The sequence below is a fragment of the Diabrotica undecimpunctata genome, chromosome 9, assembly GCF_040954645.1.
Source record: "Diabrotica undecimpunctata isolate CICGRU chromosome 9, icDiaUnde3, whole genome shotgun sequence".
Classification (NCBI taxonomy): domain Eukaryota; kingdom Metazoa; phylum Arthropoda; class Insecta; order Coleoptera; family Chrysomelidae; genus Diabrotica; species Diabrotica undecimpunctata.
Window position 1 is genome coordinate 133,444,422 of NC_092811.1, and position 27,979 is coordinate 133,472,400.

The 27,979-nt window shown below is 32.3% G+C and overlaps 2 protein-coding genes across 10 annotated transcripts in view; one reads left to right on the forward strand and one right to left on the reverse strand.

The window, feature by feature from the left end:
* Positions 1-27,979, reverse strand: part of kek3 (leucine-rich repeat, immunoglobulin-like domain-containing kekkon 3 protein) — a 680,415-nt gene that overhangs the window by 161,973 nt on the left and 490,463 nt on the right. For all 9 annotated transcript variants that reach the window (XM_072545350.1, XM_072545351.1, XM_072545349.1 and 6 more), the window contains one exon: positions 22,082-22,111. The gene's annotated coding sequence lies outside the window, so the exon portion shown is untranslated. The remainder of the gene's footprint in view (positions 1-22,081; positions 22,112-27,979) is intronic.
* On the forward strand, positions 2,789-26,944 carry LOC140451507 (heat shock 70 kDa protein-like). The gene is made up of 10 exons (XM_072545357.1): positions 2,789-2,954; positions 3,362-3,514; positions 12,111-12,351; positions 13,418-13,638; positions 17,144-17,370; positions 20,390-20,543; positions 20,873-21,010; positions 21,360-21,542; positions 25,950-26,193; positions 26,518-26,944. Exons 1-10 carry the CDS (start codon positions 2,876-2,878, stop codon positions 26,825-26,827), a joined length of 1,950 nt encoding a protein of 649 aa, XP_072401458.1. The 5' UTR covers positions 2,789-2,875; the 3' UTR covers positions 26,828-26,944.

Here is a 27,979-nt window from a genome sequence, read left to right on the forward strand (position 1 = left end):
AAGAGAGTTACCTAAAGAAAACAAGACGAGTTCATTCATCCAGAAATGTTTCAGTTAAATATAGAGTTAAAATAAATGGAGATGATGTTGCTTATTTGTAAGAAAGAGTTTCTTGCCATACACGGCATTTAAAAAGAACGTATTGAAAGACTGGTTGACCAAAATAAAGCAGGTGCTTCTACTACAAAGTCAGATGAAAGAGGTAGGCATGACAACAACAAGAAGAAAATACCAGAAGAAAACTGTGAGAATGTTAGACAGCATCTCATTTAATACCAAAATACACAAGTCATTACAGCAGGCAAAAAAACTCAACAAAAGTCTATCTAGATTCCGATCTGTCAATTTCCAGTTTATACCATGATTATGATCTTGAGTGGTGCCGCCAAAATAATTTTGTGACAGTAACCCAAGATAAATATTGGAATATATAAATTAATATTGAAGCTGACAAAGAAATTGCAAAGACATTGAAAATTGATTTGGAGTTACATCAAAAACGTGCCCAGGCCATGCAGAATCTAATGAAACAGGACACAGAGGAGGCTAAAGCTACGAGAAATGCAATGGTTATCAGCTTTGACCTACAACAGGCTATGCCAGTGCCAAATTTAACAGTGGGAACAGCGTTTTATTTAAGAAAGGCATGGGTTTATAACCTCGGCATCCATGACTGTATTAATGGAAAGGCGTACATGTACATGTTCCCAGAAAATATTGCCAAGCGAGGTAGCGATGAAATTGCCAGCATTTTATATACGAATATTTTCGAACTAATAGACCAACTGCTGATAATCTTATAGTGTACACAGATAACCGCAGCGGCCAAAACAAAAATTGGTCTCTAATTTGTTTATGGCAACAGCTTACTATAGAAGGCATTTTCACTTTTATTGAAAACAAATTCTTGGTAGTAGGACATATAAGATTACCATGTGACCGTGATTTCGCAGCATTGAAAAGTGTAAGCGTCATCGATTAAAAGTGTATACTCCAGACGATTGCTACGAAGCAGTGAGAAAATGTAAAAGAAAAAACTGCTTTGAGGTGATTGTATTAAAACAATCTGATTTTTTTCGTTTAAAGAATTACAAAATGAGATTACGAAAAAAACCCATACAGATAACAAAGAAAAAGTTAACTTTTCCAAAATATTAAGCCTCCAGTTTTCATCTGAACAACCTAACATAATGTATATCAAACATCTTGTAAATGAAGGCTATAAGGCATTTAGTATTGGGAAAGGTTTGAGGAAGTCAATTTTACTTTCCAGGGATTTGAAATCAAAATGCATTGGGCCTATTCCACTAAACAGAAAAAAAAATTAAAAATATTTCCCAGCTCTTACAGTTTATTCCACCACAATAAATGAAGAATGAATCAACAACCAGGAGATTAGAGCACGCATCGGAAAAGCTAGATTAACTTTCAATCGGATGGGAGCCTTCTTCAAGAGTCATAACCTCTCTCTTGATACAAAAGTAAGAATGCTGCGATGCTACGTCTTCTCTGTCTTTTTTATGGTGTTGAATTGTAGACCTTGAACGAAGATGCAACTTTCAAATTCTGAAAGTTGCAGTTTTTCGGACAAATTATGCAAAATGAATCCAAATATGCCCTCCTTCAAGCCATCCTGCAAGGAAAAATATTTGGAAAACGAGGTCCAGGAGGAAGAAGAACATCTTGGTTAAAGAACCTCAGAATCTGGTTCAATACAACATCTGTGAAGCTTTTTCGCGCTGCTGCAGATACGATAAAGATTGCCATGATGATCGCCAACATTCGTAACGGATAGGCACATCAAGAAGAAGAATACGATGGAAATTTATTATTCAGACCAACTCTACTAAAGAATTCTACTGCTATGTCCCGAAGAGAACCTTTTGTCGAGTGATATGTACCATGCCATAGACCTTTTATGTAGTATTTAATAGACGACAAAATGTGAATTTGTGGTGCACTACAACTGGAACAATTTGCGATAAACAAGATAAACCACAGTAGATTAACGAGTAACGGGTTACTTGTAAACAACCCTGTATTTTGAAAGCAATAAAAGAAGTGCTTCAAAGTAAGTGTCAAAATAAGTATGTAAACACAAAATGGAAACAATATATAACCAGAATGAGTAAAAATCGAGTAACCAAACAAATGCTAAATTACAAATCGAAAAGAAGCAGAAATCACACAACCAGCTTTTTATTATTTTCTCTTTCTAAATTCAAATACATTTCAAATAAATATCCTATATAAATCCCCTAATAACAATATAAATACCCTAAATTCAATATGTTTAATATGCTCATATTTATCTTTTATCTACTCTAAATACAAAACAGAAAACTTTTGCTAAAATAAACGCGAACAAGCAGTTTTATCTCAATTATTTCCGTCTTTACTGAAAGAGGAGATGTGCACTCGCCTCGCAAAGTTGTCTTTCGAGCTTATCAATACAAATGACCCGCTTATTTCAGGACAGCACAAAAGATCGCTGCTTACCTGAACACAAGTAATAGGTAAAAGGATTTTCTTATATTCGGTTCACATCTAAAGTACTTGTACAAGAAGTTAGAACGTTTTGTGTATGTCTATACTGAATTTGGAAAACATTGTAACGAATAATTCAATAAATTTGCGGGACACAGAAACTGTGATGACATACGAAAATATCTACGGTTTACACAATGCTTCTGTTTCCCTTCCAATGACACTCAACTGTCATTTGCAACAACTATCAACCAGGAAACTAATTTTATATAATCGATGGCTTCTATATTTGACAGTGACTTACAACTGACTTTAGATCTAATCATGTCAGTTCACACATAACTTTTCATCTTCTAAATTTTAAGTAATCAACCCATTTATATCATTCATGGCAAAAGCAAAAATTAGACAGTCTGTTGGAATTGATCTAGGCACTACTTATTCATGTGTAGGGGTCTTCAGAAACGGTAAATATTTTAATATTTAAAGAATATAATGTTGCAAATATTACATTAATTGGAGAAGGCAAAAAAGAAAATACGTATATTAGAGCAGTTATTTTTAATTCGAAAACTGTGAATACTATGCTAAAATATTTGCTAGCTGAGATAAATATCGAAAACATACATTTTAACCAATATAATTAGCTCGACAACCGCTTGTGAATCTTAGCTCCAATTGCCAATCTTTAGACTTTTCACACCTTGTTGCACGTATTCCATATATTTAGTTTTGGGTCTTTCTTTTGATCTTCTTCCTACTGCCACCTGTCTTATTATCTTCTTTTTTTAACAATTTTTATTAAGAATCTTTAAATACGTCTTTGATCCTAATTTTCTTTATATAATATGTATTGTTATTTCCATATTTTTAGGTGCAGTAGATATAATAGCTAACGATCAAGGAAACAGAACCACGCCAAGTTATGTCGCCTTTACTGAAATAGAAAGACTTGTGGGTGACGCTGCCAAAAATCAAACAGCGATCAACCCTACGAATACAGTATACGATGCTAAAAGAATTATTGGTAAGTGTCTCGAATTAACCACCTAATATATTTACCCTTTTTTTCTTTATTGTTTATTTAGTGTTTTCTCAGTTCATCTTTGCACATTTATTTCATGTATTTTCTAATTTTCATTTCACGGTGATCTTTTCTACATATAGTAAATGCCATCGAAAAAATAAACATTATTAAAGCAGGCTTTCGAATAACCCTTCCTTCTTTCAGATGGGTAGTTACTCCCATACAAGCAATTCATAATAAATGTATACATATAAGTACTACAAATTATAACTTGAATAAATTGGTAAAATTAAAAATGATTTTCAAAATCATACAATTGACACGCTCTCTTAATTTGCAGCAAAATTACCGGAAACTACCTTAGTAGAAGTAAGTACGACCTGTTAATTACGTTTAAAAATCACGTAGAACCATTGTCATACTTTAATATAAAAACCTTTGAATTAAATTTTGATTCTAAAAACCTCAAATAATATTCAATAAAGTTACTAAAAACCCCACTTTTATTTTTAATTGAAAAAAGCGTAGTAAAATGTCAGTGTTAAAACCTACTCAGGCGCTGTTATTCAATCTGACCACAATCCTTTAGTGGGCGTGTATAGAACCAAGTTAAAGAAAACACGCGGAAAAATTCTAAAAAAAAATATGACATGAGAAAACTGAAATGTAGTGAAGTAAAAGAAATAGTCAGCAAAACAATAAATAGAAAATTCAAAGAAATCGGTATTACAAAGGAAAACACACAAAAGAAGATAGAATCCCTTAATAAAACGATAGACGACATTAAAGACAATTTTATGAAGAACGACGAAGGTAAGAATGAAACATGGATGACGACAGAGATTCTGTAGCTAATGGAAGAAAGAAGGAAAAACAAGAACAATAATTTTATGTATAAAACATTACAATGAGATATACAGATAAAAATCAGAGAAGCCAAACAGAAAGAACTGGAAAAAATGCCAAGAATTCAAAATTCTACAAAATAAATACGACGTCTTGGAACAAATCTTGGAGATGAACCAATGAAAGCGATCCAGATTCTGCAAAAGCGTTAGGCAAGAATGTATACTTTCACCTATATTATTCAACCTATATTCAGAGAAAATATTTAGTGAAGCCTTGGAAGATTTCGAACATGGAATCCTTTTAAATGGAGAACGCCTAAACAACATCCGTCATGTAGATGACACCGTTATTTTTGCAGTTTACAGCAACAAATAAACAAAGTAAATGAAGTAAGTGAAAGATTTGGAGTACAAGTAAACATATCAAAAACTAAATTTATGATCATCAGCAAAAATAAAATTAGAGACGTCTATGTCAACTCTCTCGGTAAATACCTAATATTATGGGCATTTTTTCTACGATAATGACTCACTGATAGCTTAAATGACTCAATATGGTCCTTTATTATTTCTCGATTGGATTGCTTACGGCAACCACCTCTACATTCCTTGATCTGATCTCCACAAGGTCATTTTTTAATTTATGCTACTAATTCGGTTATTGACAACAAATACAGATGAAGACATCACAATGAGGATCGGACAAGATGAAATAGAACAAGTTTAGGATTATATATATCTGGGTCAAACTATAAAACTTAACAAAGAAAACCAAACAGCAGAGATAAAAAGACGAGTTAGACTGGCATGGGCGGCATTTGGTGAACTAAGCTACATTCTTAAAAACAAAAGATATCCACAGCATCTTAAGACCAAAGTATACAATCAATGCGTACTCCCTGTTCTCACTTATGGTTCCCAAACGTGGTCATTTACAAAAGCAATCATGGACAAAATCATAAAAACCCAAAGAGCAATGGAAAGAAAAATGTTGCACATAAGACTAATGGATAAAAAGAGAAACGAGTGGATAAGAGAGAAAACAAAAGTAAGGGATGTTAGTCAAGAAGTTGCAAAATTGAAATGGAGATTTGCAGGACACAATATAAGACAAAAAGAAGACCGATGGAACAAAATTCTTATAAGTTGGAGACCGTGGGAATATAAGCGAAGCAGAGGAAGGCCCCAAATGAGATGGGCAGATGATATGAAGAAACACGTGGGCTCTAGGTGGATGACTATAGCGACAGACAAAGAAGAATGGAAAAGGATTGGGGAGGCCTATGTCCAAAGATGGACCGAAGAAGGCTAATTAGATAGATAGAATTCGGTTATTACAGAATCATTGGTATACCCTTAGGTATTAAAAAAAGTATGTCTGCATACCTCTATGTCAGTAGAATTTTCTAGCGGTAAAGTGTAACTCCTTGATTCACACTTCTTACGTTTTGCTGACTGGGTTCTACGTTTAACAGGAACCAGCTTTATTTGTTTGTATAACCACTTTCGTCTACTCGTGTACGCTAAATTCCAGCACTCCATCCAGATATTGTTCCGATGTTCTTCTGTTATTCTTTTGCACATCCTACCACATTTACCTTCACACACGGCTCTCATAGGATGTTTTTCCTTATCCCTTTCATTTGTTAGTTACTGTGTTTTGCAGTGGGAAAAGCCTCGGTCAACTGTCAGTTACTGTGTTTTGCATATGCCGTATTTTTCTTAAATATGGTCCGATGTTAGTTTTAAAACTATTAGAAGGTAGAGCAAAACTCTATTATGTTTTGCAATGGGACAGCCGAATTATTGATTTCGCTTAAACTTGTTATGTCTGTTTCGGTTTTTACACATTCTAATACTTCATTTGCTGCCAACATTATTTTCATCCTATACTTCCATGATAAGTAATTCTCCCCTGTTAGGGCTTCAATGTTATACATTTTTCCATTACATAGTGTACATGTGCATATAATCTATATCCAGTTATTGATACCTTAATATTATTTTTCATCCGCGAATTAGGCACATAACTTTTTATTTTATCTTATTATCAATTTGAATTTTCTATAAAACCAAGTCCTCTCTTGTTGTCAGTTTATTGAACTAAACTATTTAGTACTACATAAAATAGAATAGTACGTCTTACAACAACAACAACTATCATCTGTCAGTCTCTTCTTCCTTTTCTTGTAAAGGAAAAAGAACAGAAAGTAACAAGGAGGTTTTTAACAATTTAAAACATAAGTCAAAGCTTATATTCCTTATCCAAAATAGCCGTAAATTTGTGAAATATACTTTAGGCTATTACTGAGCCATATTTTTACGATATTCTATGCTCTATGTAAAATACAATATTTGCAGTGGCTCATTATAGTTAATGCAATATTGTAAGAAACCTTTTTTTATCTATGTTACTATTCACATCATACAGTGTTACTTAAGAAATAACACTGACAAAACATAGACGTGCAGAACCGTACAGTGTATCTACACAGTCGACGCAAACACTGTGTTTTCTCGCGAATCGTCGATATAATAGGGACCGGAGCACGAAGCCTTTCAAAATTGGAGATTGATGGTGCAAAAGCGTCAAGGGAGAGCCGGCGTAAGCAACTCAAAGTAGAAACTGTTATCAAGGGTTTTCCTTGCCGTTAGTCCGTAGCTTCGAAATAATGTTTTTATATGCAAAAAAAGCTAACTTAATAAGTGAATTAAAAAGTTTTAACAATGTAATTAAGTGATTTTGGATGTATAGAAATATAGTAGATGCTGAAAATGAGTTATTAGCGGTTCGCAAAGTTGTATAATTTCAAAAATGATTGTAAATATGTTTAAAATGAAGCTGGATTAAGAAAGAGATGATAAAGATAACAAATATTAATTGAAAAGCGTTCTAATAATATTTTTTTGATAGATAAACTTCCAACTGTTTACTTAAGTTAAAGAAAATGTAATCAAATGAACTGTGATCCAATAAAGTCGTCTTAGGGATGCCCTAAAAAATATTAACAATATTCTTTTGAAATTATCTAACTTATGATCTAATTTTCATCTAATTTAATATAATCATTTAAAACATAATGACGATATTAGATTTTTTTTTTCGATACAGGGCAGCGGCAAGACGCTTTTACGTATTTCGACCTCTTTAGGTCTCATCAGAGCGGTATATGCCACTGCTCTGAATCGAAACAAAATCTATCCCGTCGTAGGTCAATAATTATCGAAATAACTATTTACAAACGTAACAACGCCATCTAATAACAACAAGAGAAATCATACGATTTCTTAGCTGGCGAAACTGAATTAAAATTTTTACCACTGTGCCTCCTACAACTTGCAAAGCAAACAGCTTTATGAATTACTCGGCAAGGGAATCTAAAATATGCATTCCACCTGCCATTCATCATGGTCAAAATTCGTAGTGAATTTAGTTTCTGGTACTCAAAACAGAGTAAAGAAATAAAACATATTGACGGTATTATTAGCAGTGCATATACCGTTCTGATGAGACCTAGAGAGGTCAAAATACATATAAGCGGCTTCCCGCTGCGCTGTATCGAAACAAAAATCTAATACCGTCATTATGTGTTATTTCTTTTATTCCCTTGCCGAGCAATTCATCAAGCTGTTTGCTTTGTAAGTTGTAGAAGGCACAGTAGTAAAAATTTGAATTTGATTTCGCCAGGTACTACATCGTATGGTTTCTCTTGTTGATATAATCATCTAATTTAAAATGATATTTCTTTATTACTCTCTGTGGCTTGTCTAACCATCCTTATGTGCTTCCGGAGCTTTATTACTTTACATTTTCTTCAGTTTTTTGGTTAGTCTGATGATGTATCTGGCATCTCCTTCGATCTTTGCTAATTTTTCTGTTCGTTGTTCATCATTGTTTTGTTGACTTCTCTATAATTATGTATATGAGTAACACTTCTACTAGTCTTAGTAAATCTTTTCTGTTGGTGATCACAGTTTCATAATTATTGTTTGATTTCACTATTTCTTTTTTTCCATTGGTTAATTTCTTCTTTAGAACTTTGGGGCTGTTCACCTTCAATGGTTTGTTGGATTTGTCCATGCTTTCGGTCGGTTATCGGTTGGAGATGACCATTTAAATTTTGCAATAACTATTAAGTGAAACTTCTTGAACTTTTTGATATTGTCCCTTTTATCATGCAAAATTAAAGTTTTTTTTTTAATTTTTAGAAAACCTATTTTTAAAAATTAAAAAAAAATCATATTTTGAAGCCATTTTTGCAATAATTGTGCAATAAATTAGCAAAAATAACTGTACAAACTCTCATTTTAAAGGGTTTTCTATGCTTTTGCAGTAAAATTGTGCCACGTTTCCATATATTTTACCGGTCTTAACCATTAGTATTTATTCAAATATCGATTTTACATTGTTTATATATTGTTTCTAAGTAAAAAATGACGTTAACTGGTTTACATATTTTGTTTATTACCTACATATTGTTACGGACAAATTTATCAAATCAGTTGTTAGGTACCAGTATCAAAGAGAGCCTCGAAAAAGGCATTTTATTTTTCTTTTTTATCTGGTCTTTAATATAACATAATATATTTATTGTCATTATTTTAGTACCTATTAAATGTTGTACAAAAGTTTAATTTGATCTCGAATTTTTAAAGCGCTACATCGTTGATGTGTACGTACGCTCTAAAAATATGTCAGCCTTTCGTACACGAGTAAGAAATGTCTTGACTTTAAATTCATAAGCCAAATAGTTGCTTTAGCTGACATATGAAATATTCTCTATAATCAATATAGCTTCGTATCGAAAGTATGTACGTTAAGGATGGTACATTTTTGTTATTTTGTTAGATACAAAAGGTTAACAGTATATTTTTCTGTATATCATTGAAGCATACAAAGTAAAATTTAATACAGGGTTATTTAATTAGTAGTAGATATAAACATATTTAACAGAATTGATATATTTTTTCAATAACTAAGGGTAATTCCACGTTAACTATGCAAAGTTGGCAAGGCGACCCCACTTAATTTGGATTAAATTTTATAGACGTATTCCATAGTATAACATATAATGATACATTTTCTATGTAAAATTTTCCGCCTAACACGATTCCGGTGTTAAAATTAGCCTATTAAGGAAAATTTGGAAAATCTAAAAAAGTCTTTTTTTTTTAAATATTATATCTCAAAAACATATCCTTTTTTTCCTCCAATATTTAGGAATAGTCGTTAAAAAGTATTCATTTTAATCTAAAAATAACCACAGCTTTTATATCAGAAGATGAAATGCTACTACATGTACTTGAATGGCCAAATTCTGAATTTTTCCAAAGTTTTACGTCTTTTTTGACAGTTTTCTACAATTTCTTATTATTTTCTCAAGCCAAATGCCATTCAAAACAGAGATTTGGATTTCCCACAAAATTTTACACAAAATAGTGTATTTTAACATAATAACAGCAATTAATTAGATGTTTTGAGTGATTAAAAATAAAACCATTGTCTTGTAATTATTACACATTCAGAATAATTTTTTTGTATTTTATTTTTAAATGCATAGTAAATGTGATGAAAAATAATTATAGCCAGAATGATTGCCAATATTCGGAACGAATAGGCACTGAAAGAAGAAGAAGAAATGTGATGACAACATTGACTTGATTTGGGTAACGTCCAGTGACAGTTCATTTTCACCTATGTAATGAAGTCTTCTGGCCAAGTCCTCTTTAGTCTTCGTTCCTCCATTGGTGGCTGACTTAATTCACTGATAATTTAGCTGTGGTGCGTTTAATTAAGAATTTTGGCCTTGTTGTCGTAAAGTGATACATCTCCTATGCTTGGTGCTCCTAAGATCTTGTGGATGGTTGCATTGTTCACATACCAAGGGGCGTTAGGTATCACACGCAATGTTTTTGATTGGAAGGTCTGCAAAATTTTCGTGTTTGAAGGCTTGGTTCAGCCCCAGAGTTCTACGCCGTAAGTACAAATGGGTTTTGGTATGACTTTGTAAAGCAGTATTTTGTTCTCCAATGACAGTTGTGACTTTCTGCCAAGTAACCAATTCATTTGTTTTATTTTATATTGAGCTGAGTTTTTTTGGTGTTAATGTGTTGCTTCCAAGTGAGCTTTCGGTTCAAATGCAACCCAAGATATTTCACAACGTCTCTAGCAGGAATGGGGGCATTGTTTAGACTAACTTGTGGACAAGCTCGTCTTCTTGTTGTAAATGTGATTTGAGCTGATTTTTCGTTATTGACTTTAATTTTCCATTTTGTCAATTCTCTAATGTATGCAACTAATTTTGCAGCTTTCCAGATGTTATGTTTGGGTCTTTTATTAAATCTAAAACGTCTGTATCATCGGCAAAAGTTGCCACTGTGACGTCATATGTAATAGGTATGTGAGCAGTAAAGATTAGGTACAGGAAGGGACCGAGGACACTTCCCTGAAGAACTCCGGATTGGATTAGGTAATAGGTTGAGAAATCATTCTTCATTTTTATTTAAAACGAACATTCATTAATATAGGACTTCAGGATAAGGTACAAATCGCTAGACAGTAAAAATTTTAATTTATAGCAAACCGTTGTGACAGACTTTATCAAAAGCCTGCTGAATATCGAAAAATACTGAGGCACACATACTCTTTTCTTCCAAAGTTTTCTTGATTTTATTTACTATTCTATGACACTGTTGAATTGTTGAATATTTTTGACGGAAACCAAACTGATGTTCGGGTATTATGTTTTCGAGTGGTACAGTTTCGCTAACTCTATTTAGTGGGAGTCTTTTAAATATCTTGGACATCAAGGGTAACAAGCTTATCGGACGATATGAAGAAGGAAGAAGTAGGCAATTTACCTGGCTCTTCAATCATGATTATATTTTCACAGGATTGTAAGATGGCTTAACTGCAGTAATATATTGTAAATAGTAGTAATCATAACAAATGTTTTCCTAAATAGATGTTTTAGAATTCCCCCATCGATTAAATCGTATCCTGGGGTTTTAGAGAGTTAGTACTCTCATAAATAATTCTGCGAGAACCTCAAATGGTTCGAAATAATAGTCGAAATAAATTATTAAAATTCCACATTTATTTAATCTTTTCTCTAAAATTTTAATTCAAAGGCAACAATTAAAAATTGTGTCTTAGAAAAAAGCCAAAAGCACATGACTTTCATGTGCTTTTGGCTCTTTAACTATTTAAGAATGGTATTAGTCCCCTCAGATGTGTAAATGAAAAAAGTGTAGTATGTTTACGTGGTTATTATCGAATGCTTTATAGATTATTTTAATTGTTTATAAAAAATTCCAAATTTCTTATTATAGATGATGAAAATGATGAAAGGGTTGCTGATGTGAGCATATATTCATAAATGTTAGGAAAAGAAGTCTTCTACTCACAATCCGCAATAGGTTTAATTAAAATTTACAAAGGAATGGGCTACCAGTTTCGCTGCTTACAAACTTATATAAAATTTACAGACCCTCAAGAAATTAAGGCGAAAATACATAATGTATATAAACGATAATTCCTTTCTTTAAATTGCATTTTTGTCATTAAAACTCATTATTTTGCTTTTCTTGATATTTACCATCATCTTCAACTTTGATATCTCTTCTACCCATATGTGTGCTAGTTTTTGCATCTTGTTAAAACTACAACTTCATGCGTGAAAGTACAACTTTTACAGAACTTAAATCTCTATAGAAAAATTATAATTATAATCCTAATATTTCTACAGGGAGAAAATTTGACGACCCAGTTTTGCAACAAGACATTAAACATTGGGCTTTTGACGTAATCAACGATAATGGAAAGCCCAAAGTGAAGGTTCAGTACAAGAAAGAGACCAAAACTTTTTTCCCGGAAGAAATTTCGTCGATGATATTGGCGAAGATGAAAGAGACGGCTGAAGCGTTTTTGGGGTATATCGTATCGAGGGCTGTGATTACAGTACCGGCGTATTTTAATGATTCCCAAAGGTATTTTGATTTATAAAAATGTTATTTATGTATAGAAAATGTTTACTATTATTGTAAGAAGTAATATCTTATAACTACGTAATAAGACACATATTTACCTAGCATCGAACGTCCACTATTGGACATAGGCCTTCTTTTCTTTCTGTTATAAACTATAGGAAATCAAAAATATTATTTTGAAGCTATGTTCTTGTGGAATTTTAATATGATTTTCTATTTTTATTGAAAATAAGCAGCAATTTTACTTTAAAATAAGTTTATTTGGACGTTTCCAATTCCGAAATCATTCTCAAAATAAAAAACAATAATATATTAAACAATTTTTGTTTTTTTACTTGGTAAAACATTCGTTTTTTAATTTAATTTTATCTGATTCATTCTTATTGACAATCCAGACATATATTATACATTTTACAGTATAAGCTTTTAAAATGACATCGTCAATAATTTTGAATTACATTCCTGGAGACTACAACTTTATAGGAAGATAAGTCATTCGATTACACGAAATCAACTTTAACTTCAAATAATCACCAAAATATCAGGAGATATCAAATAACAGGAGCATTTTACTGTCATCATGGCATGTGGTTGTCTTTTTAAAGACGAATTACGTGCTATGATTTTTTCTGACGGATATTCTTATGTTTCATGTAATCGAATGAACTATCTTATAATGACCTAACCTAACCTAACCTAACAATAAAGTCGTCCCAGGAACGCAACTCATCTATATTGGCAATATCAATATTTGCAATTGGCAATATTTTAAAGTCGTCTACTTTAATATATATTCTATGTCTGAGTTCTCAATATAAATGAGTCAGATAAAATTAAATTAATAGAATTTTTCACCAAGTAACAAAAAACAAAATTCGTTTAATTTATTAATATTTATATTTTGAGAACGATTTTCGAAGTGGAAATTGAAACTTTGTTCTATTTTACTATTATAAACTTCCATTGTGGCTTATTCCCATTAAAATAGTCATCGCTTTAAAGATTCCTGTATTCTATATTAAAATTTATTCTTTATTTAATACCTCAACATATTTTCATGTCAAAGACAAGCAACTAAAGATGCAGGTACAATAGCTGGATTAGATGTACTGAGGATCATTAATGAACCCACTGCTGCAGCCATCGCGTACGGTTTAGATAAAAAAGGCGACGATGACAAATACGTGCTAATCTTCGATCTGGGTGGAGGCACGTTCGACGTTTCTATTCTTCTTATATCTGGAGGTATCTTCGAGGTGAAATCAACTGCAGGAGATACACATTTAGGTAAATATTTACCAATATAATTAAATGTAGCATTTTAGGTACAGCTAGTTTAACATGCAATGGCGAGAAGTTCCACGAAATATTTTATAACGTAGATGATAGAAACAGGTGTATTGGTGAGGGGTGCATAGTAGGGTATCTTAGATATTATGCCTAGCATTTCAGGAAATCGTGGTGTTAGAGTTGCTATGTAGGTTTTTTTCAATTTAATTGTTTATTTTTCTTTGTCATCACATTCTATTTGTTAAACCCTTTCGCATGACACCTGCGCATCCACCAAATCGCAGATTTTAAAATCGTTCTCTTGCGGTCCATTTATTTATTGAAAATATGTAGAATTCATTGACATACTATTTATTATTATAGTAGTTACAGTTTGACTAACAGAACGAAATATATTCACAGTGAAATTTACCCCACTTTACTTCATACAGCGGGGAAAAGTAGTGTAGCAGGTGGGGATTGTGGTATCTTTTTATAGAAATGATGTCAACACCTCAAAATGAAAGTCTCAAAGTTTGATTGTTATCTATCTTAAATATTTATATTGAATTTAGAAACATAGAATGAAATAGCATCAAAAGCCTTGAGATAATTAGTCAAAAACATAGGGAATGTACGTGTGTGGCTTCGTCATCCTCATCATCTTTTCCTGCACAAGAACAGTGTGCCCAACAATTGCACTTTATGCATCTTATCCAACTGTCCGTAGACTGTGACCGTAAATAACCACAAATGCATTCAGAATCTTCATCATCAGATTCCTTTATCGTTTTTGGTTTTCTGACTATTTTGTTCCTTTTTATGTTTTATTAGAGCAAAGTCGATATTTTGGTGACTTTTCTTTTTTTTTTCTTTGCTTTCTTTAGAATTAGAATTAGAAATATGATTTATTATTACTGAAAATTGTATAATTTTATGGACAAATCTTACAAAAACTCAGAAACTAATAGATTTCTTTACAAACTTAGTAGACAAGATCGGTAAATAAACATCAAAGGTTAAATTTCTGCTAGAATTATGATTTTGTCTTGATGGAAAAACATGTAGGTGTTAACGAATTAAGCAAACAGTTTCTAAAACATTTAAAGAGGCAAGCGGTAAATCCCGTGATTTTTAAAGTAGCTTATGTAATGTGTTGTTGTTCTGAGGCCAAACAGATACCGCATTTTTTTTGTAATTTTAAAATAATATCAGATTGGGCAGCTGTATTATAATCCCAAATCCATATAAAGGGACCATTAAAGGTTATAGAAATGTCATGAAATTTTACAGAATCAACGATACTGATCTGGCTGCTATTAAACAGTAGGGGTTAAAAAGCTGCTTTATAGGATAATGCTACTATCTTATCCACGTTAAAAGAGAGTAAATTAGAGCTGGACAAAGTTTTTTTATTGTAAGTAGTTCAGAATTTATAGTTGCATAAAGAATTGCAATCTTAGAGTTGCTCCAGGTGATATTGGTATAATCAGCAAAACGAAAAATTATTCCATCGATTTTTAAATTGGTGATGTAATTTATAAAGAAGAGGAGAAGTAGAGGCCCAATACTGAACCTTAGAGTACTCCACATACAATACTTTTGTGACTAAAGTCTGTATCATTTGTTCTAACTAATTGTTTCCTATTCCTCAAGTAAGATTGGAACCAATATAAGGAAATACCTCGAATTCCGTAGAAATTTAGTTTTTTTATCAAAATGTCGTGATTTACTTAATCAAAAGCTTTGACATAGTCACAAAAATAGTGACAGTGTAAAGATTATTGTTTAGTGCTTTGTAAACCTCATGTAGCACAGAAAACACAGTATCACTGGTACATTTATTACATAAAAAGAAAAAGTGATTTTGTAATAAAATGTTGTTTTCAACGAGAAAGGACATTAGTTGGGTTTGTATAAGTCTTTCAATAATTTTGAATAGTACCGGTAGTTAGGCAATAGATCTATAGTTGCAGGCATTTAATTTTCTACTACCTTTATCAAGAGGAATAATAATGGCTGTCTTTGCACTCTGAAAATGTACCTTTTTCAAAGAAATCATTAATTGGGGAGAGGAGGACTTCAAACACATTTTTATTGAAGATTTGAGAAAATTTTTATGGATAGTTCATCAGTACTACAAGAAGATTTGCTTTTCATCCTATTTATTGTTTGGATTAGTTTAGATTTATTAACTAATCTTATATATAAAGAATGAATTGGATACCTTTTTTGAATTAGGAAGATAGAAAGACCAAGTTTCTTTTGCAACATTTTCAGATTTTACCAGACGATTTCGATAGCACGCTTTTTAGTTGAGGAAAATCCTTATTTGCAGAAAGAATTAGGATGACACCATGAACTGAATTTGGACGATCATATTCAACAATTGTGGTATATATTTCTACAAAAAAGACTCGTTGACTTCAATCCTAAGTGCTCTATAACCACAACTATCGGAAGAAAATCTAATTCTTCTAGAAGGAAAAATAATTCATCTGTTTTATTTCTTATAGAATTAATATTAATTAGAACCATGCTAAAGTTGTCGTCACTAAAATAATTTAAGATTTCTAGTCGCACAGAACATCATATTGTTTAATGATTTCGTTTTGAAATTACAACGGGATAATAATTTCGGTGTCATTCTCTTGATTTTTTTTTCACAAGTAAATAATTCTTTAGTAGCCTTTAATGCAACAATTAATTTTTATAGCACGATTCTGTAAGGATTGCCGTTTGCTATTTTCTTCTACAGCCCTTTGCGTTGTGCGATTTTTTCTTCGGCAAAGGCATAATTTGCTCAGGAGACACAGTAAAAAAAGTTTTTGCTTAGTTGTCGGGACCTAAATTCTGAGATTTTTGTTCTTGAAGTGACAGATTGCTAACTTTTTCTAAAGATGCCGGATGTGTCTCTTTAACAGTAAATTGAATTACTTTAGAATCATTTGGCGAATCCTTGGACACTAACAAACAACTTGTTTGGATTTACTTTCTAATTTTCTGGATAATTGGTAGTTTTAGCAGGCGCAAAATCTTCATCGGTAAAAATATTTCGATTCATAAGTCAGATTCTTGTTACTCTATATGCATCTATCATAGTTGTCGTTTAGTCTACTGCTTCAAATGCTAGGTTAAAAAATAGTGTTGCCTCTTGGAATTGAGTCACGACAACACCTGGGTAACTTCTTAGCCATTTTTTTTACTTTATTAATGTAGCAAGTGCTCAATGGCTTCATTACATCTATAGCTAACAGCTACAGACGACGATATATATAATGTAGAGGGATGAACGAGAAATACTTGTCACTCCATTTGAAACAAGCAATACAAAACAAAAAAATAAAGGTCGTAACAAATAAAAACATAAACCTTTACTAAAATAATTGATAATGGAAAATTTTATATCGATTAAAACTTTAAATCCTTTCTTAAAGAAAAAAGGTTCTTAATAAAAATATTTTATACCTGAACAAATTATATAGGTAGTGAACTATTGATAATAATGTTTGAATAATTACAGGAGGTGAAGACATAGATAATCGAATGGTCCAGTATTTTTCTGAAGAATTCAAAAGAAAAAACAAGGTCGATCTATTAAAAAATAAACGGGCAATCAGAAGACTGAAAAGTGCGTGTGAAAGAGCAAAAAGAACTTTGTCATCTGCTACGCAAACGTCAATAGAAATAGACTCTATTGCCGAAGGCATTGATCTTTATTCGGATATAACCAGAGCAAAATTTGAGGAGGTGAGTCATGTGAATATTTGACGTGTACATTTTTATAAAAAAATTGGTTAGCATCATTTTCACATTTCTTTATTCTGAAACATTTTTACTATCTCATCCTAAAAAGGTTTCAATTTATGGCTTAGACTTAAATATTCTAAAGAGAGTTATTTGTAAACAGTCGAATTGCATCTTAAAATCTTAAAAAAAAAACATTTGTTTATATTTCCAGATGCCTTTACCGAGATACTTATTTATTGTCCTTCTCTTAATTCGTTTTTTTCTATTTTGATTGTAGTAATTTTAAAATAATTAAGTTTTCAATCAATATAAACTACCTTTTTTTTACGCGTTCAAAAAATAAATCTCTTGTGTTCTGCCCAATTCTATTTAAACATAGCAATCTTTCGGATTATATCTGTTACTTTTTCTTCTTCTTATTTCTTTATTAGATATACAGACGCTGAGCTAACTCTTGTGGATTCTTCGTTCGATTGCTCTCTCTGAGTGACTTGAAGAGTCTGGAATATGTTGTTGTTGAAAACCCATGTTTCTTTTCCATATGTCAGGACCAGTCATACAAACTGGTATATATTTAAAGACTATTTGTAAAGACTGTTTGTAATAAACTAGACAGCAAAAATGGGCATTAATTGGAAACATAAAAAAACTCTCTCTACAGAAGAACTGTACTTGTCCGAGAACAATCAATAAGAGAACTATACAAACAACGTCTAGACCAAAAATTAATAGAATTCAGATACTGCAACATCTAAGAAATATACGAGCATATAAAGACGACTATAAAACAAGCAGCATTCGAAGCCCTTGGAGAGAAAGAACATATAACAAATAAACAGCACTATTATGAAATAAATGAACCAACAAAAAGAATAATTGAAGAAAAAAAGCAACTATACAGAAAATGGCTGACTACAAACAACGATGAAGTTTATAAAGAATATAGAGAACAAGTTAGAGAAGTAAAAAAACAAATAACATACCAAAAGAATGAAGAATGGGAAAGAACCTGCTTAAATATTGAAACATACATAGGACGTACAAGAACTTCGGAGTCATTGAAAGTACTGAGAGGATTGAAATAAAACTCAAAAAAAAGTTGGGAAATATACAGGACAAACAAAGGAAGGACTATTACAAGGAACTGTTAACAGAACAAAGACCACAATTCATTGAAAAAGAAAACAGGCGAAGACGAAGCAGATCCCCACAACAAGAAATAGAAATAACAGAAGGGAAATGAGAAAGGCCATAAAAGCAATTAAAAATAAGAAAGCACCGGGACCTGGAGGCATCTCACCTGAGCTTAAAAACGGCTAAAAAGTACGGCTAAAAAAAAATTACACCGGATGATACAATGGATATTTCAGAAAGCCATAAATGGAGAACAGCTCCCAAAGGAATAGACGGATGCATATATGGCATCTATATTTAAGAAAGGAGATTGAAAACGATGCGAAAACTACAGAGAAATAAACGTTATATCATCAATAGGAACATTATATCGGAAGATACTGCCAGAAAAGATTAAGCGATAAAATACAAAATCGGGGAGAATCAAGCAGGTTTCACGGCAGGAAAATCAGGCATAAACCACATATATACACTAGAACAACTGTTGGAAAAGAAAAAAGTAAAAAATAGAGATGTATATTTGGCATTTGTGGACATGAGAAAGGCGTATGACTCTGTACCAGGGTCAGAACGATGGGAGGCAATTTACAAATTAGAAATATAGACGAAACTCATAGAACTCATAGAAGCTACAAAACTCTGTATAAAGAAAATAAAGTGTCCATTAAAATGGGAACAAGAATTATAGGAGACTTAAAGAACAACAAAAGAGCTCCTGCCTCCAACCCTATTTAAAATATACTTAGAGAAAGCCTTGACTACATGGAAAAGAAAATTCAAAGGCATGGGAGTACCGGTACAAAACAAATACCTATATACGTTGAGATTTGCAGGCGATCAAGTAGAGATTGCACAAGACCAAGAAGACCTTAGTTACATGTTGAAGAAAATACAAGAAGAATATAAAAAGGCTGGTCTAGATATTAACCTCGCGAAAACAGAGTATCTATCTACAAGTGAAGCATACATAGAAGATCTACAGATTGACGACAACGTAACAATCAAAGGAAAGGATGTAAACAAGAAAAACAGCAGTAAGATAGTAGCAACAGAAATAGAATGCCTGTGAAGATGCTGCAAAGTAACAAGAATGAATAGGAGAAGTAATGACGAAATAAAGCAAAGAACATCAATAGAAACAGACATACTAACATATATAGAACAAAAAAGACTAAAGTGGTATGGACATGTAAGAGAATAACCGAATGGAGCCCCATAGGAAGGAGGAAAAGAGAACGATCTCGAAGATACTGGAGAAACGAAGTAGACGACGCCATGAGTACGAGAGGCCTAAACGTTGGAGAATAAGACAATACAGAGAGATGGAAACGGTTGAGCGAGGGAAGGCAGTGAGTACTGTAGAATTCCTGAATATATATATATATATATATATATATATATATATATATATATATATATATATATATATAATACTGTTTGTAATCTTCCAAATGCTGTTCATGCTGAGTATTATCTTCTATTTTATTCAGCCTTTAGGTTAAGCTCAGACAGTTCGCTTTATTAATCTAAGTATACGACTCAACCTTGTCTATACTTATTATTATGTCCAGTTATATCTGGAGATTCGTTAGTTAGATATTGAGTTTTTGCTAGATTCATTTTTGGTCCTATTTCTTTTGATACTATATGTAAGTATAATAGCATTTCCTGTAATTCTTCTCTGTCTTTTACTAAAACCGCAATCTTATTGGCAAATCTCACGTGGTTCAGTTTTTCAGCTTTTCAAAAAAAGTTTTATGAGTATAGTATAGAATTTCTTCCTTTGTAGTCATGTCATGTAATTTTCATTGATGAAACACAAAAATATTTGTTACGTTATAAGTTTTTTCACCTTGACTAAATCATTAATAATTACTTCTTTTAGATAAACCACGATATATTTCAACGTACGATAGAACCTGTAGAGAAAGCTATTAAAGATGCTAAGATCGGTAAGAGAGATATCTCAGAAATTGTGCTGGTTGGAGGCTGTACTAGAATTCCGAGAGTGCAGACCATTCTTTCAAACTTATTTGAAGGTAAAATAAATCTTTTGCAGATTATATACCTATATATATATATATATATATATATATATATATATATATATATATATATACATTTTAATATACAAAAAAAATGAGAAAGGATTTTTTTAAAAATATAAACCCTTGGTAAAGCTTTAAACGTGAAGACTGATTAAGCGAGCCTATAGGAAAATTGTTCTTTGTAAAGTATCAAAAATATTTATACAAACATACCAAAATGACTTTTACTTCTTATTTATTTCGATTTTTTTTATTTTTTCAGTTGAATATTTTTTTCTTAGATTTTTGTAAATGACTTTTGTATACTGTATTTTTTCAAGGAAAACAACTCAATAAATCTATCAACCCTGACGAAGCTGTAGCTTATGGTGCAGCTGTTCAAGCTGCCATTTTGGATGGAGATACCCATGAGACCGTAAAGGATGTGTTGCTACTTGACGTTACTCCCTTATCTCTAGGTAAGTTAATAAATATCTAACATGTTTCCTAAAGCATTATATCTTAAAATGTGGCTCCAAATATAAACTTGTAACTTGTAATTGATCACCATACACAAAAAACATTTGTTATATCGTTTTATAATTATGTATGTAAGATTATACTTTAAGAAGCTATCTAAGAGACTCAAAATTCAGTTCAGCGTCGTGCTATTGTTAGAAGTGTGAAATTACATAAATAAGAGATCATTTCATAAAACAGGTAGATCCCTTGTTTATGGAATTTTACACCTTGGAACAATAACACCCCGCTGAGCTAAATATTCACGACTCTCTTAGATAGCTTCTTAGAATATAGTATTATTTTTAGGCATTGAGACAGCTGGTGGTATAATGACGATCTTAATCAAACGAAATACGACGATACCAACGAAACAAACTCAAACCTTCTCGACATACGCTGATAATCAACCAGGCGTTCTGGTACAGGTATATGAAGGAGAGCGGACCATGACAAGTGATAATAACATTTTAGGAAAGTTCGAGCTCACAGGTAAATCCTTTTTTATCAACATATTAGATCTTGTTCTTCGTGATTTCAAGATTTGGGTATTTATTATTTTAGGAGTACTACACTCCTCCTTTTTTTCGGTTTGTTATTTACTATTTTTTTTAGTAGGTTGATTTTTATCCATTTTATTTATTTGTCATTTTTATTTTGTTCTTCCATACGTGCTTCTTTGTTTTCCTCTGCCTTATTTTTCAAGTATTTATTGTATGTCAGTTTGTGTAAAATATTAGATAAATTTTGAGATTCACAAATAGTCTAGTATTTGCTCGATAAAGAAATTATAATCGATAAAGAAATAAACGAAATGTATGTGAGAAAAAACACACCAAATGAAGATTTGACAGCCATAGAAAAAAATAATCTTATTTAAGTTTAGTTACCTTAATTTCGTTTCAAACGTATATGGTTATTATGAATAGTTTTTTCTCATGTAACCTAATTTTCAATCAGCTTAAATGACAAAAGGGCACATGAAAATTTCCGTATTTTTTAATATTTTTATGATAATATAAGAAACTTACCGATGGAAGAGTAACACAATTAGCTAGAACCTGAAATAAAAAGAGTTTGATTTAAAAATGTTTAATATAAACAAGCTTATAGAGTATAAGCATATATATTCGATACTATCTTTGACAGATGGGATTATTCCGTCTTTTTGATAAGTTTTTTTTTTGTTTTCGCTGTATATGTACACTAATTATTTTCTTAACAATAACTGCAGTGGAAAATGACTCAATCGTCATCTACTACGATAGTAAAGCAGTTCTAAAAGCCCACAGTTCTATGCAAATTAATTCAAGATATTCGTGGGACTGTTTATATACTCACTCCCAAGTTGGAAGTCTAAATAGATTGAGACTAGCTTGGTTTCTAGGGCGCAAAGGCTACGTAGGCAATGAGAAGGCTGATAAACTGGCCCTAGAAGGTGCTTGTACGCTATTCTTCTTTGTCAACCATTTTCCATCCACTCCTGAATGTAGGTCTCTCCCAATTGCTTCCATCTTTCTCTATCTTACGCCAATCTAATCCACTGTTTGCCTGCCACTGTTCTTATGTCATCTACCCATCTTTTTTGAGGTCTTCCCGTGCTTCTTGTTGTCGTCCTTGGTCTCCATTCTAGAATTCTCCGTGTCCACCTGTTGTCATTATATCGGGCTACGTGACCTGCACAGCGCCATTTCATTTTTGCAATTTCTTCCACAATATCCCTAATCTTCGTTCTACGTCTTATCTCGGTGTTTTTAATCTTGTCTCTTAGTAATATTCCAAGCATGATTCGTTCCATTGCTCTTTGCGTTGTTTCTAATTTTTAGCAGATTTTTTGGTAAGGGCTACTGTCTCCAAGCCGTAAGTACAAACTGGTAGTATGCATGTGTTATACACCTTTTTCTTTAAGTTTACCGGAATGGAGGTGTTTTTCAAGATATATGCTAATTTGCCGAAAGCGCCCCATGCCAGTTGTGTTCTTCTTTTAATTTCAGCATCTTGATTTGGTTTTCCTAGTTTGGTAACATGACCTAGATATACATAATGTTCAACATTTGTACGCTATTAATTGGCCCAAAGCCCTGCTCTGTGGTTGTGAATACACACAAAACAGCAGCCACTGACAAATGAATGCAAGGAAAGTCTTTAAAATGGTGGAGTAATGCACCACGGAAATCACTAATGGGTATTCAGCCAAGTTCACAACCAACTTATTAACCTAAAATCGAAAGATTGTCATTGTCAGTAATATGTAATTAGTATCATCTGTGATTAATAAACATAGTTCGAAGCCACACTCTCTCCACACACACAAAGACTGTGAGGGTGATGGTGGGGCTGTTGAGTTTACACAGTGAGCTCAATATCCATCTGAGTCGTATGGGCCTACCGGAAAAGGATATTTGTTGGTTTTGCCTATAAGAAGTAAGTGTGAAAGCCTCGCCCTCACAAGGCTGCGGCGTCTAGAACTTGGAGAGGAAAAACCAAAAGCATCAGTATATGTGAAACGATTTTCAAGGAAGCTTATTAAGAAAATAGGACTATGTGTATCTGTGTGTGTGTGTGTTTAGATTAATGCCCTTGGTTTAGACCAATTGGCCAGCTCAAAATTTTATTAAAATTATCATTTCCATAGCAACAATTTCCTAGCTTTAGCTGAGATGCATTATATTTTGATAAATACTAATAATAACTAATATTAAATGCAAAAACTAAATACTAATACTAACTATTAATAATGTAAATATATTTTTTTTCCACAGCACTAAGACCTAAACCCGATTCAACACCTCGGAGGTTTAGGTCCTCTTTGTGTTTTGTTTTTATATGTATTTTTTTTTTAATCTTTTTTTAAATTTTTTTTATTGTATATAATTATTTTATTCTTATTCTTTTTATTTATTTATTTATTATTTTTTTTATTTTTTTTTGTCTTTTTTTTAATTTTTTTTGAATTTAATTTTCATATTGTTTAGATTTTTATAAACAATTTTGTAGAAATTTATATTACGTGTACATAGAATGGCATTTAAATTGGTGGGAGAGTAGCTCCTGCTGTTTGTAGATTTTTGTATAACGTTTGGTTTAGAATCTGAAAGCTTGCCCATCGAAAATCAGATATTCTAAGTTACCCAACTCTCCACAAGTGCAGTTTTGAGAATTGACCAACCCTAGTTTATTTTTGTGGGATGGATATAAACCATGTTTGTTCCTTGCTCTGTTTAAGGTCTTAATGAAGTGTCGATTTGTAATAACGTAAAACCATTTTTCTATGAATTTTTGTTTGAATATCATGAAATCTTATACCTTTGAATGTGATGTCATATTCCTGTTGCCACTGTTCCATTTGTTTTTTCTTAAACCATTGTCGTAGATCAGTGACTGACATGGTTCTTCTATCGTTTCCCCTGTTGTAGTAACATGCTTTGCTAGTCTATCCACTATTTCATTTCCATTAATTCCATGATGGACCTTAATCCAAACCAAAGAAATTTGTTTACCTTTATGCGTAAGTGACTGGACCGCTTCTAAAATTTTTATAATAACTATTGATGAAGAGCTTAACATTAAAATGTTACCAGAAACATCTTTTCTGGATAATCGTGAACAGTCTCCTTCTAGTTTTAAAATAATCAAAAGACGTATTACAATAATCGTTTGTGGGATGCACCAGTCTCCCATAAAATTTCTCTTTTCGTTCGTATAAAAATAAAATCTTCGTCTCCCATAAAATTTTCGGGCATTCAAAAACTTGAATTTGTCCACCCTTCCGGTCTATTATAAGTCACAAAAATTAGCGTGTATGAATTTAGACTTGCTTCAAGAGTGGTTTAATTTAGAGTTCATTCCAAAAGTTAAACATTTAAAATGTATAAACTTGCCAATAAAAGTTGTTCTAGTGTTAGACAACGGTTCCAACACATCCTCATTACTGCGATGTATGTGACATCAAATTAGTTTTTTTTTTCGTCCTAATGTGAAGGGGTTAGTGCCATTGATGGATCAAGGAGTAACTGAAAAGCTCAAAAAGATTATACAGGCATAACAAATTCTGCATCCTTTAAAGATTAAAGACAAAAAGTCTGATAGAAATAATCAAAAAGGAGGTTTTGTAAAGGTTAGCTACAATGTTTCAAGAAATTTCCTCTTCAACGTTTGTTGAATTTTAGAGAAAACTTTGACCATCTAGTTACGATCTCAACTATTTCAAGGATTGAAGAAGAAAACAAATCAATTCTACAAGATCTTCAAAATCTATGGGATAACAAAGCATTACAGACAAATATAAAAATTCAGGTATGAAGATCACTTTGAAAATTAATGTTTGAAGGATGATGAAATTATAAATTTATAACGAAAAAATCACATGCAAATAAGGAGAGTAGTGATGGTGATTTTATTTATTTATTACTATTTCTGGCTTTCGTTTTCCAGTTTCCAATTTCTATTTTTCTTAAATCCTTCTCTAACGCTAAATAAAGTATTATTATTATTTTATAACATCATACGTGAACAAAGTTATGAAATTTTCTGCAACATATTGAGATTTATGATATTGGGAACAGAACGCGAAGAGTTATTAATATTTTCTATCAAAAATTCAAAAGGGGATTGCAAAAGCAGTTTATAAAAGCAAGAAGATTGATAAAGATATGCCATGCAAATAAATAATATTGAAAAAGGAACTTTGGTTCTTCCATACTAGAGCAACTGCTTTTAAACCAAACTTAAACTTAATTTACAACCATGTAGTGTTGTCGTTGTTGATAACATACCGTACCACAATGCACAGTCTGAACAATCTCCTTAGTGGGCATCTCCAAAAAATAAAATAAAAAGTGATAACCAAACAAAAAAGTAGTACCAATCTTTTGTTTAATTATGTTATTTGATTTTCAGGTATTCCTCTCGCACCCAGAGGCATACCCCAAATAGAAGTCACCTTCGATCTGGATGCCAACGGTATTCTCAGTGTCAGTGCGAAGGAAACGGCCACTGGCAAACAGAATACAATAACAATAAGAAACGATAAGGGTAGATTGACTAAAGATCAAATAGAGAAGATGATAGGCGATGCTGAAAAGTTTAAAGAAGAAGATCATGCTGTTAGGGCTGCTGCAGGGGCTAGAAATGAGTTAGAGTCGTAAGTTCTTAGTCAATTCTATTGAATTAAAGTTATGTTTATCTATATGCTAACTTTTTCCAGACTGCAACATAATAGAAAACTAAAATGTCATTATAAAAGTCCGAATTATAATTTCTCTTTCAACTGTTTTTCATTTTAATTTCTTCGATATTACATATTTTCAATGATTTGTTTTTTATTACGTGTCTATTGTGGCTATTTTAATTTTTCTCTCAATTTTTCTTTGTATTCTGAGTACTCTGATATATTATTCCCTTTCTAATGTATTATCCTATAACCTTTGTTATCATCGTTGTTTTACACTCTTTTTGAATTTTCTAGACATGTTTACGAAATGAGAAACGTTATGAACGATCCCGTGATCCAACAGAAAATCAACCAAAACGATAAAAAGAAAGTGCTGAAAATGTGTGACGATATAAACCAATGGATCGGCGCTAAAGACAAGAGATCTGAAGCGGAATATGTTAGAAAAAAGCAAGAACTAACTGACCTATGTAAACCTATTATGATTCAGTTGTACAGTTCGGCACCAGCAGGGGGCAATGTTCATCCGAATTTGTCGCAACCGTCCGCCGAGAGGGAAGACGCTCAAGGCGGTGGAGGGCCAATTATTGATGAAGTCGATTAAAACACCATTAACGAATTTGAAAACATTTGCCATGTATACTAAGTATCTTCACCATTAGAAATTAAGAGATTATTTATTTATAACAAAAAAATATAAATAAATGATTGTTACTTTTGTACTTAATAATTACTGAATTTGGAGTTATTACTCGTATTTTGTTTTTCTTGTTTTAACGGATCTGATAGTTCATCTGATTGGTCATCTATATAAGCAGTACGGCAAGAGATAGGGGCTTACTCGGTGTTACTATTCTCCATATAGTCCGTCTATTGGGTAAATAAAGAGAACTGACGGTGCGCGCATTGTTACCTGAATAAAACATCTCTATTATTGCAACGTTTTCCTCAACCCGTTATACGTACGCTGCACTACGTGTAGCAAAACTTTTACAGCATTACTCTGACAGATGTATTATATTTTTGCAAAATTTTGGAATTTATTTAGTTCATAGAACAATTCTAACACTTGTTTTCAATCTATATTTCAGTTATCTACAGATAATGTCTCATGAATGGTGATTTAAACTAATTAGGAAAGCAGGAAACTTAATAATTTAGAATTTGCCACTGAGTGTTCGATGGCTCGTTTGACGATTCACCACCCGGTAGTGGCTGCCCGTGAAGTAGTGCCATAGAGCCATGGCAATACCTTGCTAACTATGCAGATTGCGCACTATGCTTTTTGTAAACATCTTAATACCTGTTAATTATTTTGTATGTATTTCTTTTTATCTTCATAAACAAAAACTCAGCAGCATTTATTGATCTCTCGGCAGCTGACGATATAGTATGGCCTTATATACAAAATTCTCCGTGGAATCGCCTGTAAACCAATAGCACGCCTAATAGATAGCATGCTCAATGACTGAATGTTTTAAGTAGTGATGGGCACAGATATCAGCCCACCAAAGAAAATTAAGAATGGCCTACCACAGTTAGTGCTCTCTCCATTACTTAAACTCTCCACTGATAATACCTAGCAGATATGCCGGAAACACAATCAAGAACGTTCGGATACGCCGCACCGAGGACTGGGCCCTCACTACACGATGCAGAACACTAGAAACGTCTGAAGAATTTCTGACGGCAGACATACATATATATTGGGCAAATATTTTCGGTTGAAGTGGCGACTTCAACCAAATGCATCTAA

Bases quoted from the DNA above. Each gene is read 5' to 3' on its own strand.
- LOC140451507 (XM_072545357.1), top strand. From the start codon at position 2,876: ATGGCAAAAGCAAAAATTAGACAGTCTGTTGGAATTGATCTAGGCACT. The intron at 21,011-21,359 runs GTAAGTTAATAA...TATTATTTTTAG, and splicing joins CGTTACTCCCTTATCTCTAG to GCATTGAGACAGCTGGTGGT. The intron at 21,543-25,949 runs GTAAATCCTTTT...TTTGATTTTCAG, and splicing joins AGGAAAGTTCGAGCTCACAG to GTATTCCTCTCGCACCCAGA.